This window comes from Halichoerus grypus, chromosome 5 (assembly GCF_964656455.1).
Source record: "Halichoerus grypus chromosome 5, mHalGry1.hap1.1, whole genome shotgun sequence".
Lineage (NCBI taxonomy): Eukaryota > Metazoa > Chordata > Mammalia > Carnivora > Phocidae > Halichoerus > Halichoerus grypus.
This window is the reverse complement of record NC_135716.1, coordinates 127117512-127130049: the sequence shown is the minus strand read 5'-3', so window position 1 is coordinate 127130049 and position 12538 is coordinate 127117512. Positions and strand designations below refer to the sequence as shown.

The 12538-nt window shown below is 41.7% G+C and overlaps 1 protein-coding gene across 1 annotated transcript in view; it reads left to right on the top strand.

Moving 5' to 3' along the window:
• TNNI3K (TNNI3 interacting kinase) overlaps nucleotides 1-9425 on the top strand; it is a 303991-nt gene extending 294566 nt beyond the window's left edge. Inside the window, exons 24-25 of the mRNA XM_078072905.1 lie at nucleotides 5457-5533; nucleotides 8951-9425. Coding sequence (XP_077929031.1) covers nucleotides 5457-5533; nucleotides 8951-9027 — 154 coding nt within the window. The 3' untranslated portion in view covers nucleotides 9028-9425. The remainder of the gene's footprint in view (nucleotides 1-5456; nucleotides 5534-8950) is intronic.
• The last annotated feature ends 3113 nt before the right edge of the window (nucleotides 9426-12538 follow it).

Here is a 12538-nt window from a genome sequence, read left to right as displayed (position 1 = left end):
GATCCCCTTGCTAATATTCTTTCATAAGTAACATCATTCTGACAGATGGCCAGAAAAAATCCTAACAAACCACAAAGCATATTTGCAAAGCTGTGAGGCCTTGAATGGTGTTGACTTTGCAAAGTCCAAATGACTAAATCTTCTAGGGTTACCGGTAGCCTGAAGGCATCTTTAGCTGCATAAAAACTAATTGGACCAACTTGAAGGCAAGAAGGTTGTGCCTGAAGGCTTTAATCACACGAGTAACCTAATGGTTTTTTGTTCAACATAGCCAGGGCACTGTTTAGGAAGATGAATCCATGCATGCAGCTTAGGAAACCTTGCACAAGATCAGAGGGTTGTGGGGAGGCATAAGCATCTCATTTAGAAAGCTTAGCGTGTATGTCTCAAGTTTTGGCATCCTCGCTCATGGACAGGTAAGCCGTTGTTGGATGGGGAAAGTAAAACTTTTTTTAAAAAGATCTAACTAAGCAGGACATGAGAAAGCTGATTCTGGTTTCTCTATGATGATGAAAGGTATTTCTCTATTAGCAATGTAGTGTTGGTCTTTATATGCAGAGGGTCCAAAACTCTGTAACTCATGACTAATTCGGGGAGCTCCCCATATGGTAACAGACCAACATGTTTGACATGCGCTGCTATTAAATGTAGTGTGCTTTACAAGAAAGAGCATGGACTGGAAGTCTGAAGACATTTTGTTCAAGTTATGGTTCTGCCCCTTGTTAGCTCCATGAGTTCCTGCAGGTTATTCAAACTTCGAGCCTGGTATAGGATGGAGGTAAAATTAATGCCTTCCCAGATACTTCGTGGGGATTTTATAAAAATGCTCTAAGCTAACCAGTATAAAAGTATGTGCCAACTACAAAGCCCTCTACAAATCTAAGAAATCATTTATTATATCATTATGGTAGAACTTAATGTTCTGTGTCTCTTTGTTCTTATTTAGTTGTTTTAATTTCACTCTTGCTTTCAAGCCATGTAGACTCTATTCATTTGCTATAATTCACCAAATCAAAGTCCCCAGCTCTGCAAAAACCACACTTGGAAGAATGTGATAAAAATGGTTTCTTTTGGACTGGATGCCCACCTGATGTCTTCTCTGGAATGTAATTCAGTCAGAAGCAATTATGGCACTAGCAAAGATTCTGAGAATTCATGAAATCCCACAGCCAAAACTATGATTCATTGCTCCCATACCAAAAGCATTTGGCAGGCTATAGTTTGGAAGCCACAATCCTGGCTGCTTCTGAGGCTCTAAATGGGGCCATTTGAACTCGTTGTGGCCCTGCCCTGCTCCCACAACTCTGGAGAGAAGACATCAGAGTTCCCCGGACTCTCTTTAGACAGTATTTTTCTTACCTCCTCACGGGCCTTGCTTAGCAATATACCTTTCTGGATTAAGAGATGACAGAGTGTTTTGGAGTTTTTCTCCACCTCTCAGGCATTGCAACATGAATATTCTACAAATTTATCTTCTATAAAAACTTTTGTGAAGCAGCTCAGGAGTTTTTAGTACCAGCCTTACACAACCTGTCATTCAAATCCTTAATGATGGGTTTATGTGAAAGGGATTTCTCCACACTTTTCGTTTGCTTCATCTTCGATGGCAGTGTGGTTCTTCCTTTGAAATAGACCACAAAAGAGATGGTTCCTTCAGGCAAATATCAGGGTTCAGTGACTACTTGAAATGAAATGTGTATAGACAAAACGCTGCAAACACCACCTCGAGTAGTAACAGTAATGGGTAGCCAGGTATGCTGTGCATGTATGTGGAAATCGGGCATTCGGCCCTGGCCAAATAGCAGACACTTCAGATGAGGAAGATAAAAATCTTCTGCCTAAGTGGGAAATGTAATCTCACTCTGCCTTTCCAACATATGAAAACCAGTTTCACAAAGTCTATATGGTTCATGAATCCCTCCCAAAGAATCATAGAGCATAAGAAATGGAAGGACCTGGAATGTCACATCATTTGGATCCCTCTATAGAACCCACAGCCATGAGGTACCCCAGCCATAACTCAAAAACTTCCAGGAATGGGATGGGACAGTATCCCCTTCTAGAACAACCCAATCTATTTTGGGACAATTCTAACTTCAGGAAATGTGATATTTTCTTTTAACTATTCCCAGTGTCTAAGGCTCAGCTTTTACCCTTTTACCCTACTTGAAGTCTTTATCAGTTCTTCACTTATTTAACCAGTGACAATTCAATCTAACCACTTGTCATCTGGCACAGATCTCCCCTTCTTACTTCCAAGCAATCAGGAGAAACTCTGTCCAGTATCTGCGGGAATCCAGATGTATGTTCTTGCCTATGGATTTCCCCTCTAAATTTATCCTCAACAAAAAGAAATAAAGCAAATCTAACATGATGTTTCTTTCTTACTGAACCCGTGGTAGCTTCTAGTAATCAGTGCTTTTTTTTTTTTTAAGTGTACATAAAAACTCTGTTTTAATATTCCTTTCTGGAGTTTTGCCTAGAATGTACATTAACCCACTAGTTTAGTTTATAGACTCTGCCTTACTCCTGCTCTGAAGAATTGAAGCTATATTTGGGTATATTCTATCAGCTAGCACTTTCTGCACTTTTCATAGCTCTTCTGTAATCTTACATACGTATTGATTTACTTCTGTTTGGATAATACTTTTTGCTTAATGTGCTTGTCTGAACATTGTTATCTCTGCATTCCTTTCAGCCAACATAGCCTCCTAGTTTAGAATGTTCTTATCTTTGCTCAGGGTGCGTAAGTCCATTCACAGACCACGTGACTGACTATAAACATGCTAGCTTGTGCCAACCAACCATGGCATGCACACACGAAAATACAGATTACATATTTTGGATTTTAGTATGAACTGGCCTAATTAGCTAACAATCTACTAGGTAGTCCATACCCATAAAGCTTGGATTGAAAAGCAGAAAATATTTTTTGAATTTTAGTTCTGCTCTTCATTTTGGATAAATTATTCATTCCCTGGTGCACCTTTGTAAGAGACAATGGCTGATGATTGTGTTTATCTTTACATATACATCACAGAGCTAATTTGAACCATTTAGCCTAAAACAACTGAAACCTTTTTTAGTGCTTAAATAAGATGTATCGATATAATGGCATAGCGTGCAAAAACTAACCTAAAGATTCTGTTGTTCTCTTTAAAGGAGAAAACGTCATGATATTCCCATTAAACATATGCATGAAATTACCGATATAATATTCTATATCATTCATGTATATGCCTATATATGACATATAGCATCCTCTTAGCATAAAGAAGTCTACGTAGTTGACTAGCAATATTGAAACACTGCAAAACTGAGTGCTTTTCTTACCTGCCATTAGTTCACATTTACTGTCATTGAATTTGTGGGGCAGCGGCATCACTGGACATGCCAATTTTCACTGACCACAACTTCAGCAAACACAGGTCCTGTCCTGCTGGTGTGTCTCTTAAACTCCGGGCTTCTGTGAAACTCCCGCTCAAGTCTGGATGCGCATGGGTTGAGGACAACTAGTTCCATTGATCAGGGTCTGGTTTCCTCTGCTTTGTTTGACCTGGGCATGCTTAGCTTCCATCTGTCTGTCATCCAAAGCCAGCCCATGTGGTATCTCTTGGGCAGGAAGGTTAAGTCCCCTGGCATGAACTGCATTCAGCGACTGAATAAATAAGACAGCTTGGAGATGGGCTTTTATTCATAGGAAACCAGATAGCCTTTCTGATGATAAAATATTTATTCCCTATTATCTTGTTGTTGCCAAGACTACTATGGACAGCACATTTCTTAAAAGGAGCTAGAGTGCTAAAGAGGCTTTAGTAGGTAAATTTTAGGGTATTAGTAGGATACAGTTTATTTTGAAAAATATCTCAAATGACATTCTATTGCCCAGAACTGAGTGTGATTTACCACTTAATGTTGATTGAGATAATACCATGTCCCACTTGAAGTCAACACTTTTTCTTTTTTTTAATCATTGCTTTCCTCTAAGAAAGAACTTCACTTTATCTCTTCAGAAAGTGAGGCCAAACATGTGGCCATTTTAAGGCAGCTAAGTAAATTAAGCAGTGTGAATTTATATTAGAGTTTAGAAAAATCTAACTTCTTCAAATGAACATTTTGTAATAACTTTGTTTTACACACTTTAATTATCTTAACTATTTACAAAGTACCAGCTAAGCCTTGTGGGGGATCCAAAGATGTCAGACAGGATCTCTGACCTCCAGGATTATTGTTTAGTGGGGTTCACTACATACGAATACAGATGGTGCTACACCAAGGCAGACTCTGACAAGCACTGTGGTAGAAGTATGAAGTACTAGAGGGGTATGAAATGCTGGGTGGGGTTTCCAAGAAGACTCTGAGGAAATGTTGCCTTTGAGTTGGACCTTGACAAATAATAAAAGTAGGTAACGTTTGTTGAGTGCCTCCTAAATGCTAGCACTGTTCAAAGTATTTTAAACTTATTAATTCTTTAGTTCTTGTGATTAACCTTATAAGCCAAGTTTTGTTATAATTCCCATTTTATAGTTGCATAAACTGACATGGACACAAGAGAGACCACAGATATATAATTCACTGACAGATGTGATTCGATATTAGGGTGAGGGTTTCAATGGCTTCAGGTTTTGAGTCTGAAGAGGTAAAAAGGAAGCAACCCCATTAACCACTATGGTAAAAGAGTAGAAGCTGGAGGAAGAGAAGGATTAATGAGGGCCCGGAAACAGGAAGAAATTCCCATTTGAATAGTGGATAAGCACGCAGGCTTTGGGATCTAAAAGCCTTGGGTTTGAACCACAGATGAGCCAATTATCAAACCTGTGTGACAAGTTACTTAACTGCTCCAGCCTCAGTTGTCTTACGTGTAAAATGACAGAAATGATTTGGTAATGATAAGGATTAAGTGAGATGAGAGAGGTAAATGCTTACTACCTTGGGATCATGCAATAAATATTATCACCACTATCTCTTATAATTACCACTATAACAATAGCAATATAATAATAACAATATCTCTTGGCATGTGGTTTCTTGATATTGATTATTACTAAGATAATAATGTTCCGGTTATTAGTTCCTTTTAAATAAGGCTTACAATGATATTAACTCAGGTTTTAGATTCAACACTCCTTTTTATTACACTTAATCATCAAAACAAACTGGAAATTATTTATGTACTTTTCCCATATTACAGATAAATCAACTGAGGCTGAGCACGGGTGGCATGCCCTTTGTAGCCTCCCCAGAAGAGCCAGGACTCACACCCAAATCTGACTTACTCCAAATAATTCTGAACTCTTTCCCAACTAGTCACTTGTAGCATTAAAAACACCCTTGTATCACTGTCAGTTTTCTGGGATCTATGCTGAGTAAATAAATTATGTTTTATAAAAATGTTATTAGCAAACCACCACATGGTTTTCATAGTGTGAAATCATGTGTCTCTCGGAACTTTCTAGTGGACAGTGTTCTGCTCAAGGCCTGTCTTTGGAGGAGATGAAGAGAGGTCTCCAGTTCTCACCCGTTGACAAATATGGTAAGTATATAGATTGTTCAGACTGATTAAGGGACCTGCCCCTAAGAAGGTGATATTTATTTGATAACAAGGGAGAAAAGATTCTGTTTTATATAATGCCGAGAAATGACGGATGCTTTAAAAGTACTATATTATAAAAGTAAGAACTTTGATCTTATAAGTCTTATATAACTCTGCATTTACCTTTGAGTTTAGTAATGTGTATGCATAAGTGTGTATTTGTACAAGTATATCAGAGTGTGTGTGTACATGGAAGAAGATACAACTCTCCTCATGAAAACAATCACCTGAGTCTTGTGATATTCCAAACACCTTGTTGCCACCTTACTGAGTTCACTACCTCTAAGCCCCACATCGCAGGTAGGTCAGGAGGACAAAAACAAGAGAGGAGTCTCCACAACTGCATCATATGCTGGGGGAGCTCTTCCCCTTTAACAAGTACCCAAGGGTAAAACGTAAACCCAGCCATCCCCTCAAAAAGCTAGAGAGGAGGTGAAGGTATCATTGATGGTTTCCATTTCACACAGGACTACTATAGAAGGAATTAATAAAGCTCTTTGAAATAGTTAACACAGTTCTGTGCAGCCCCTGGAAGCCAGAGGCTGGGTAATCACCCTTATCACCAGCTGCCATATTAATGTGCGAGGCCTGTAATGTCCTTTTTCCAACCTCTAAGCCTGAGAGGCTCTATATTTAATTGGAATTTTAGCACAATGGGCTCATTTATTCATGGGAACTTTTCCTGACAATATATATGGAGGACTGAAAAAAAATGTATGTCAGTTAAAGAGATCAGATTTATTACAAGAACTGGGTTTGGGGAAGAATAAATTGGATGATGCGTTCCCGGTTCTCCGACTTAGTTGGCAATAGACCTTGGAAGCCCTCAGCTTCAGGATCCTCACCAATGCACCTCGTTTGCCGAGTTATTATCACCTAAGGCATTAGAAAGCCTTTAAGAAATGAAGAAAAAAAAATTGTTCTGGATAGATGCAGACAAACTACTTGGGAACATTAAAGAAAGGAAACTTTGTGCTCCGACTCCCAGGACGTGTGTAGAATGCAGCCGAGTGCTTTTTATCATCAGCTTTACAACATAATTGGCCAGTCTGGTAACAGGGGAAAATGTGCTCTAAGTGTCACATCATCACATTTTTTATAGAGATCATATCGTTTTTTCAAACTTTTACAGATGTGAGCACACAACCACAAAACATAGGGCACCCTTTGAAATGTGTGCCTTGACCAGAAGTCTTTCCTTTCATGTTGGAGGAAGCATTTCAAGACGAAGCATTTCATTAACGATCTGTTTCTTAAAGGAATAAGACTTTGAGTAGCATTCCCCAAGATGAAGACAGAAGTGATGCAGAAATGCAGAAGTTGGGTTTTCCCCTGCATGTGTGTACCAGGGGTGGAAGAAAACATTAGGGTGTTTGGATGGAGCAAGAGCCCCAACAGACAAAGGAGATAGATTTACTATCCCCCTCTAGGAACATCACGCGGTACAAGAAAGAACTTTTAATTGCCCTCCATTTTCATCGCATAAGCCAGTTGTGGTAAAACAGCAGCTACTTTAGGACCTGTTTCTTCCTCTCCGCCCCCAAAGAGCAGGGCTAGGGAATGAAGATAAAATTACAGGCATAGCAATTCTCTCTGTACTTGAGGCCTTTCACCCTAAAGTAACAAAACGTGCGGACATGGTTCTTTTCCTATAGCCTATGGTCAAATTTCACATGGGTCCCTCTTCAGCGGAGCGGCCACCCAAGTGCCTGTCGTCCAACTCTGGCAATGATGCATGAATAAAAATGTGAGCACCCACGCCCCGCTGACTCTGCCGCCCATCCCCATCCCCAAAGGAGAGGCACCCGCACTGAGGGACGAGCACTCCCAAGGCCATTTCCCCTGGAGTCCCGTGGGGAGAGGGGCAGGCAGGAGCCTCACAGGCCAGTAAAATCGCATGTGGTACATTAGAAGGTTGATGATAGGAATAAAAGGATCACAGGCTTATTAAAACATCTGTCTGTGCCTGGAATAAAGGTGCAGTTTCAGGCTGGACAAGAGGAAATGTAGATTTTATGTAAGTCCACCCAAAATTAGGAATCAGTGATGTGTATCCTGATCCTGCCTCCCCTCATCTCAGCACCCCTGACCACACCCTCCTCTCTGACCCGGGCCAGGCCCCCCCCGCCCCCCCGGTCCCCACGGTCAGCCACAGTCCCGGGATCTCCGCATAAGGGAGTGTGTGTGCCGCCTAACAGACTTTGACAGAGACCCTTCTTATGAAAATAAATAAACCTATCCAACTGCATATTGCTAGATGCCTTGATGAAATTGTAGATGGCTGAGTTGGTTCTCAAAGGGGAGCAGAAGCGGCAATAGCTGTTGACAAATGTGCCCATTTTCACCGACGCGATGAACGAATGGCTTCCTTACTTGCAGGGGAAAAGGAACTGCTTACCTGCTCGTGTCCTGCGTTCTCTGGGGCAGTGGACTGATCCTGAGCCACTAGTTGTGTTCTCTGGACACAGCAGGGGCTATAGCTTCAATGAGCATCAAATACCACTGGTATTTGGACCTGAGCTTTGATGGCCACTTAAAAACGGGCGCTCAGGGCGCCTGGGTGGCTCAGTTGGTTAAGCAACTGCCTTCGGCTCAGGTCATGATCCTGGAGTCCCGGGATCGAGTCCCACATCGGGCTCCCTGCTCAGCAGGGAGTCTGCTTCTCCCTCTGACCCTCCTCCCTCTCATGCTCTCTGTCTCTCATTCTCTCTCTCTCAATAAATAAATAAAATCTTTAAAAAAAAAAAAACAAAAAACGGGCGCTCAGGGAGGAAAAACAAAACAAAACCTAACCAGAGGCAACCTGCGGTAGCGAGTGGTTCTTTCCTTTTGCTCTATGCTTAGCTCCCCCTTCTTTTTATCACCGCCATTTGCTTAACTCTCACGGTGTCATACACTATCCGGATGGATGGTCTGATGTATGTTACCAACCTTATGAATTAATGTCCTATTTACAGATGAAGACACCGAGGCTTAAAAATGTTAAGTGGACAAATATCACAGAACCAGTAAGTAGTGGAGCCGGGGTTTAAAGCCAGACTTGCCTGACATGAAAGCCCATGCTTTAGCCATCACAATACACCACCTTCTTGAACTGACCTCTTCTTGACTCCAGTCTTGGCCAGCTTGGGTCCCAATCACCATTTGTGTTCCTCCGGTCTCAGCTCTCTGTTTGCATTTTAAATTTTGCCTTTGTTTTACCACTGCTTGCCAGCAACCTCTGCCCAGACTCTGCCCAGGAGCCAGGAGAAGCTGCCTGGCAGCTCTGTGGTGCACTGGATGAGGCTGGTTAAGAAAAAAATGGCAAGATGGACCGCACGGCAGGTAAGTAACAGCTGAACTTCTATTCCGATGCAGGCTACGTGTCTGATCCCATGAGCCCGCTGCATTTTCATTCTTGCCGGAATAGCGGCAGCTCTGAGGACAGTGGCTGACAGCGCTCCGCGGATACCTAAGGAGAGTTTTCCCCCAGACTGACAGCAACAGTTCCAACCGTGGCAGGCTTGCTTCCAATTATAATATTTTACCCTCTAAAGTCTCCTTAAATTGGCTTGTTTATTCTGGTCCTATTTAATTCCCTACCACAAGTTGGGCTTTGGATTTGTGGCTAAGGGATGAAATGCAAAAGGACCAAGACAGAATGTATTTAAAGAATTGGTTTGAATTTTGTAACTGAAAGAACAAATTTATATCGTTACTTGGAGATGGGGCCTAAGTCTGTGGTGGGCACTTAACAATTGTAATGTTTTCCTAGACTGAATTATCTAGACTTGTGTTTGAGAACTGTGGGTTTGATTTTTTAGAATATTGTTCATTTTCTTATGTTACTATGTTACCTCTAGTGTCCAGCTCTGTGATTAAAGATTCTTTGTTGGCACACAAAATGGATTCAAGAGTGTATTTCATTCCAACAAGATGTCTTCTGAGTATACCTTCTTTAAGACGTATTGGTAATGACCTTTGGATCAAGATGCTTGCAAAATATTGTGCTTAGTTATTTAGCCTCCTTTCCACATCATACCAAGTGCTCTGTGCTTTGTTTGGGCATCTTGTTGCAGTCAGAACCAAGGTGTCATAGATGCTCTTGGTGTGGGTATGACACTGGCCCACAGATGCGAACCTGCGATTTATACCAGAGTCTGGCACAGTGCACGGGAAGGATACTGAGGTCCCAGTGGCCTTCAAACAATGAGAAATCTGGGGGTGCCCGGCTGGCTCAGTCAGTAAAGCCTGTGACTCTGGATCTCAGGGTTGTGAGTTTAAGACCCACGTCAGGGGTAGAGTTTACTTAAAAAGAAAAAGAGAGAAAAACCTGCTCTCCATGCTCATTCTAACCAGGAAGACGGGAATACTTCCGCCAAACAAAATAGTCCTGCCATTGAAAGGCAGATTTGGGGGGGAAAAACAGGCAGGAAACCATGTAAATTCAGTATGATGATTACTGCTTTTAACCTCAGTAAGAGGAAATAATTAGTAAAGCAAGATGGGGTAGCCTCTAAATCAAGGCTTCCAGATCTCAGCGCTGTTGAGGTATTGGAAGGAATTATCTCTGTGGGCGCTGTCCTGTGCACAGTGGGATGGTCAACGGCTTCCCGGCCTCCACTCCCAGATGCCAGTAGCAGCTCCCCGAAAAAGTCGCCAGACATTTCTAAACGTACCCTGGGGGACAAAACTGCCCCAGGTTGAGAACCTCTGCTGTCAACCCAGAGAGGACACTGGGGGCTTGAAGAGCAATGGAAGGAATATAGAGCCTGGTTGTGACTGTGTTTAGGCAACTCTGCTTTCTTCTCGTGAGTAATGTGGGCTCATACACAAATGGAACTAAATGGGGAAAGTGCCGATTGTTCCTTTCACGTCTGTGGTGAGCTCCTCTGTCCTCCCCTCTCCTCCTCCTGATTAGAAATTAGGTTTCTTGAGGGCAATTTCTATCAGAACAGCAACCTCACCTCTAAAACCCTTCCGAGCCTTTTCTTATGATCTGTGGTTGCAAAGTCGAAAGTCCTCTGAACAGCTTAGTGATAGCCCAGTGCCAGTCCAGTAGAAGTTAAAAGCATGATACTTCCACTTAGTCACTTTTTTAGCCCCCAGCCTCTTCATTTCCCCACCAAATCATTCTGGAATCATAGGTGCTCTTTCCCACCTAGCAAGTTGCCAAGGCTCTTTCGAATAAGCAGGAACAAGGAGCCTGAAGTGGCCATACAAGCATAAAGCTTTCTGGTAAGGGGCTGGCTAAGAGCACCTGTCTCTCCAGCTCTGTCTCTAGGCCTCTGTTCTGGCAGCTGTGGGGAATGAGCCAGCACCCAGCCTGGGGTTCTTCAGGCCTTAATCCTTTTATGAGCTAGGTTGAAAGGAATACCTTAGAGAGTAAAAAAAAATAAAAATAAAAAAATAAAAATAATTAAGTAAATAACCAGTTTTACTGAAAGATTGACAGTAGACGTAATGCCGATTGTATGTATAATCAGGACAGTGCTGGGGTAAGCCAGGCGTCCTCCCGGTTTCCCATGGAATGGAGGTTCTATCCAGAGGAAGGACAGTTTGCTTCTGAACTACCCCTTTTAGAGGGAGATTTTCTAGAACAAATGTGTGAAGCTCCCTTTCTTTGTTTCCTTTAATTAACCACCTCCTCTCTCCACAATGTATCTCCTTAGGTTACTGCTTTCCTCTGGCTCTTGTCTTGTCAAGGATCTGCAAATAATGAGACTAATGTGTCTTTATTCCTGAGAAGGGGAACCTTTTCACAGATGCCAACCTGTAGCTCGCCAGCCCTTTTCATTATTGCACCTTTAATGGGGCCCAAGGATCATCTTAGAGCTTGTCTTGAGATCATGAGGTTTTGTGTGTGTGCGTGCGTCTTTTCTCCTTGCTGAAAAATGTCTCGCTAATTGCTTTCCTTTTCTGCTGGTAAAAATGAACTTCTGTGATCATGTTTTTGCATGCTTAGCACATTAAATTTTTTTTCTATGTGCATGCAGCACTGAGTCGCTTCGAAGATGTTCAATTAGCTATAATTGTAAGCCAAATTACAGCAGCACCAGGAGAGAGTTATTCCAACAGAGTGATTATTTAGGTTAAATTATTTCCAAAGCTGACATTTCCCTGGGAAGGAGGGTAAAAATGGGTGCTGGTGGTAGGAAAAAAGGCTAGTTCTAGATAATCCATCTGAAATGAAAAACCTGATTTCTTTCTCTCCCTCTCTTGTTCCCTGTCTTTACTTAATTTCTTTTCCTTTTTCCTTCCTTCTTCCCTCCCCCTCTCCCTCTCTCCCTTCCTCTCTTCCTTCCTTCCCTCTCTCCCTCAAACAATAACCACTGGCTTTGGAGTCACTCAGACCTTCTTTAGTATTTGTGTGACCTTGGACAAGTCACTTAACCTATCTGAGCTCCAATTTATTATCTGCAAATGGTAATAATAGCATTTCTCTTGAAGAGTTACTGTAAGAATTACAAATAATATAAAGTTCATTGTATAGTTCCTGACACACAATAGCAGATATTGTTGTAAATGTTGTTGTTGTTTATTGTTACTGTTATATCGCCATGCAGCCAAAGAGCTCTACTACAAGAGGAGGGTGTGAGAAGAATGGAGATTTTTTTCTCTCCTGTGAAAATAACCATCAATGACCCTAAGACCCCACCTTTGTGAGCAGTGAGCTTCTGAGCTTACACTTCTGAGACAGTATGAGCCAAGATCCAGCAACCTTAGGATTGGCCCATTTGGTGATATCTTATTTATACCTGAAATCAAATCAGAAGAGAAATCAAATCCTTTAAATCAAATATAAGAACCAAGATGTATTCCCCAACAAGGGGGATGCTAAGTAAAAATAGCAAGAAAACCGATGTATTGAGCACCTATTATGTGGCAGGAATAGTTTCAGACGATTTTAAATGCAATTATGTCACTTAGTTCTCCAAATAACTCTGGAACGGGAGAATTTTTTTT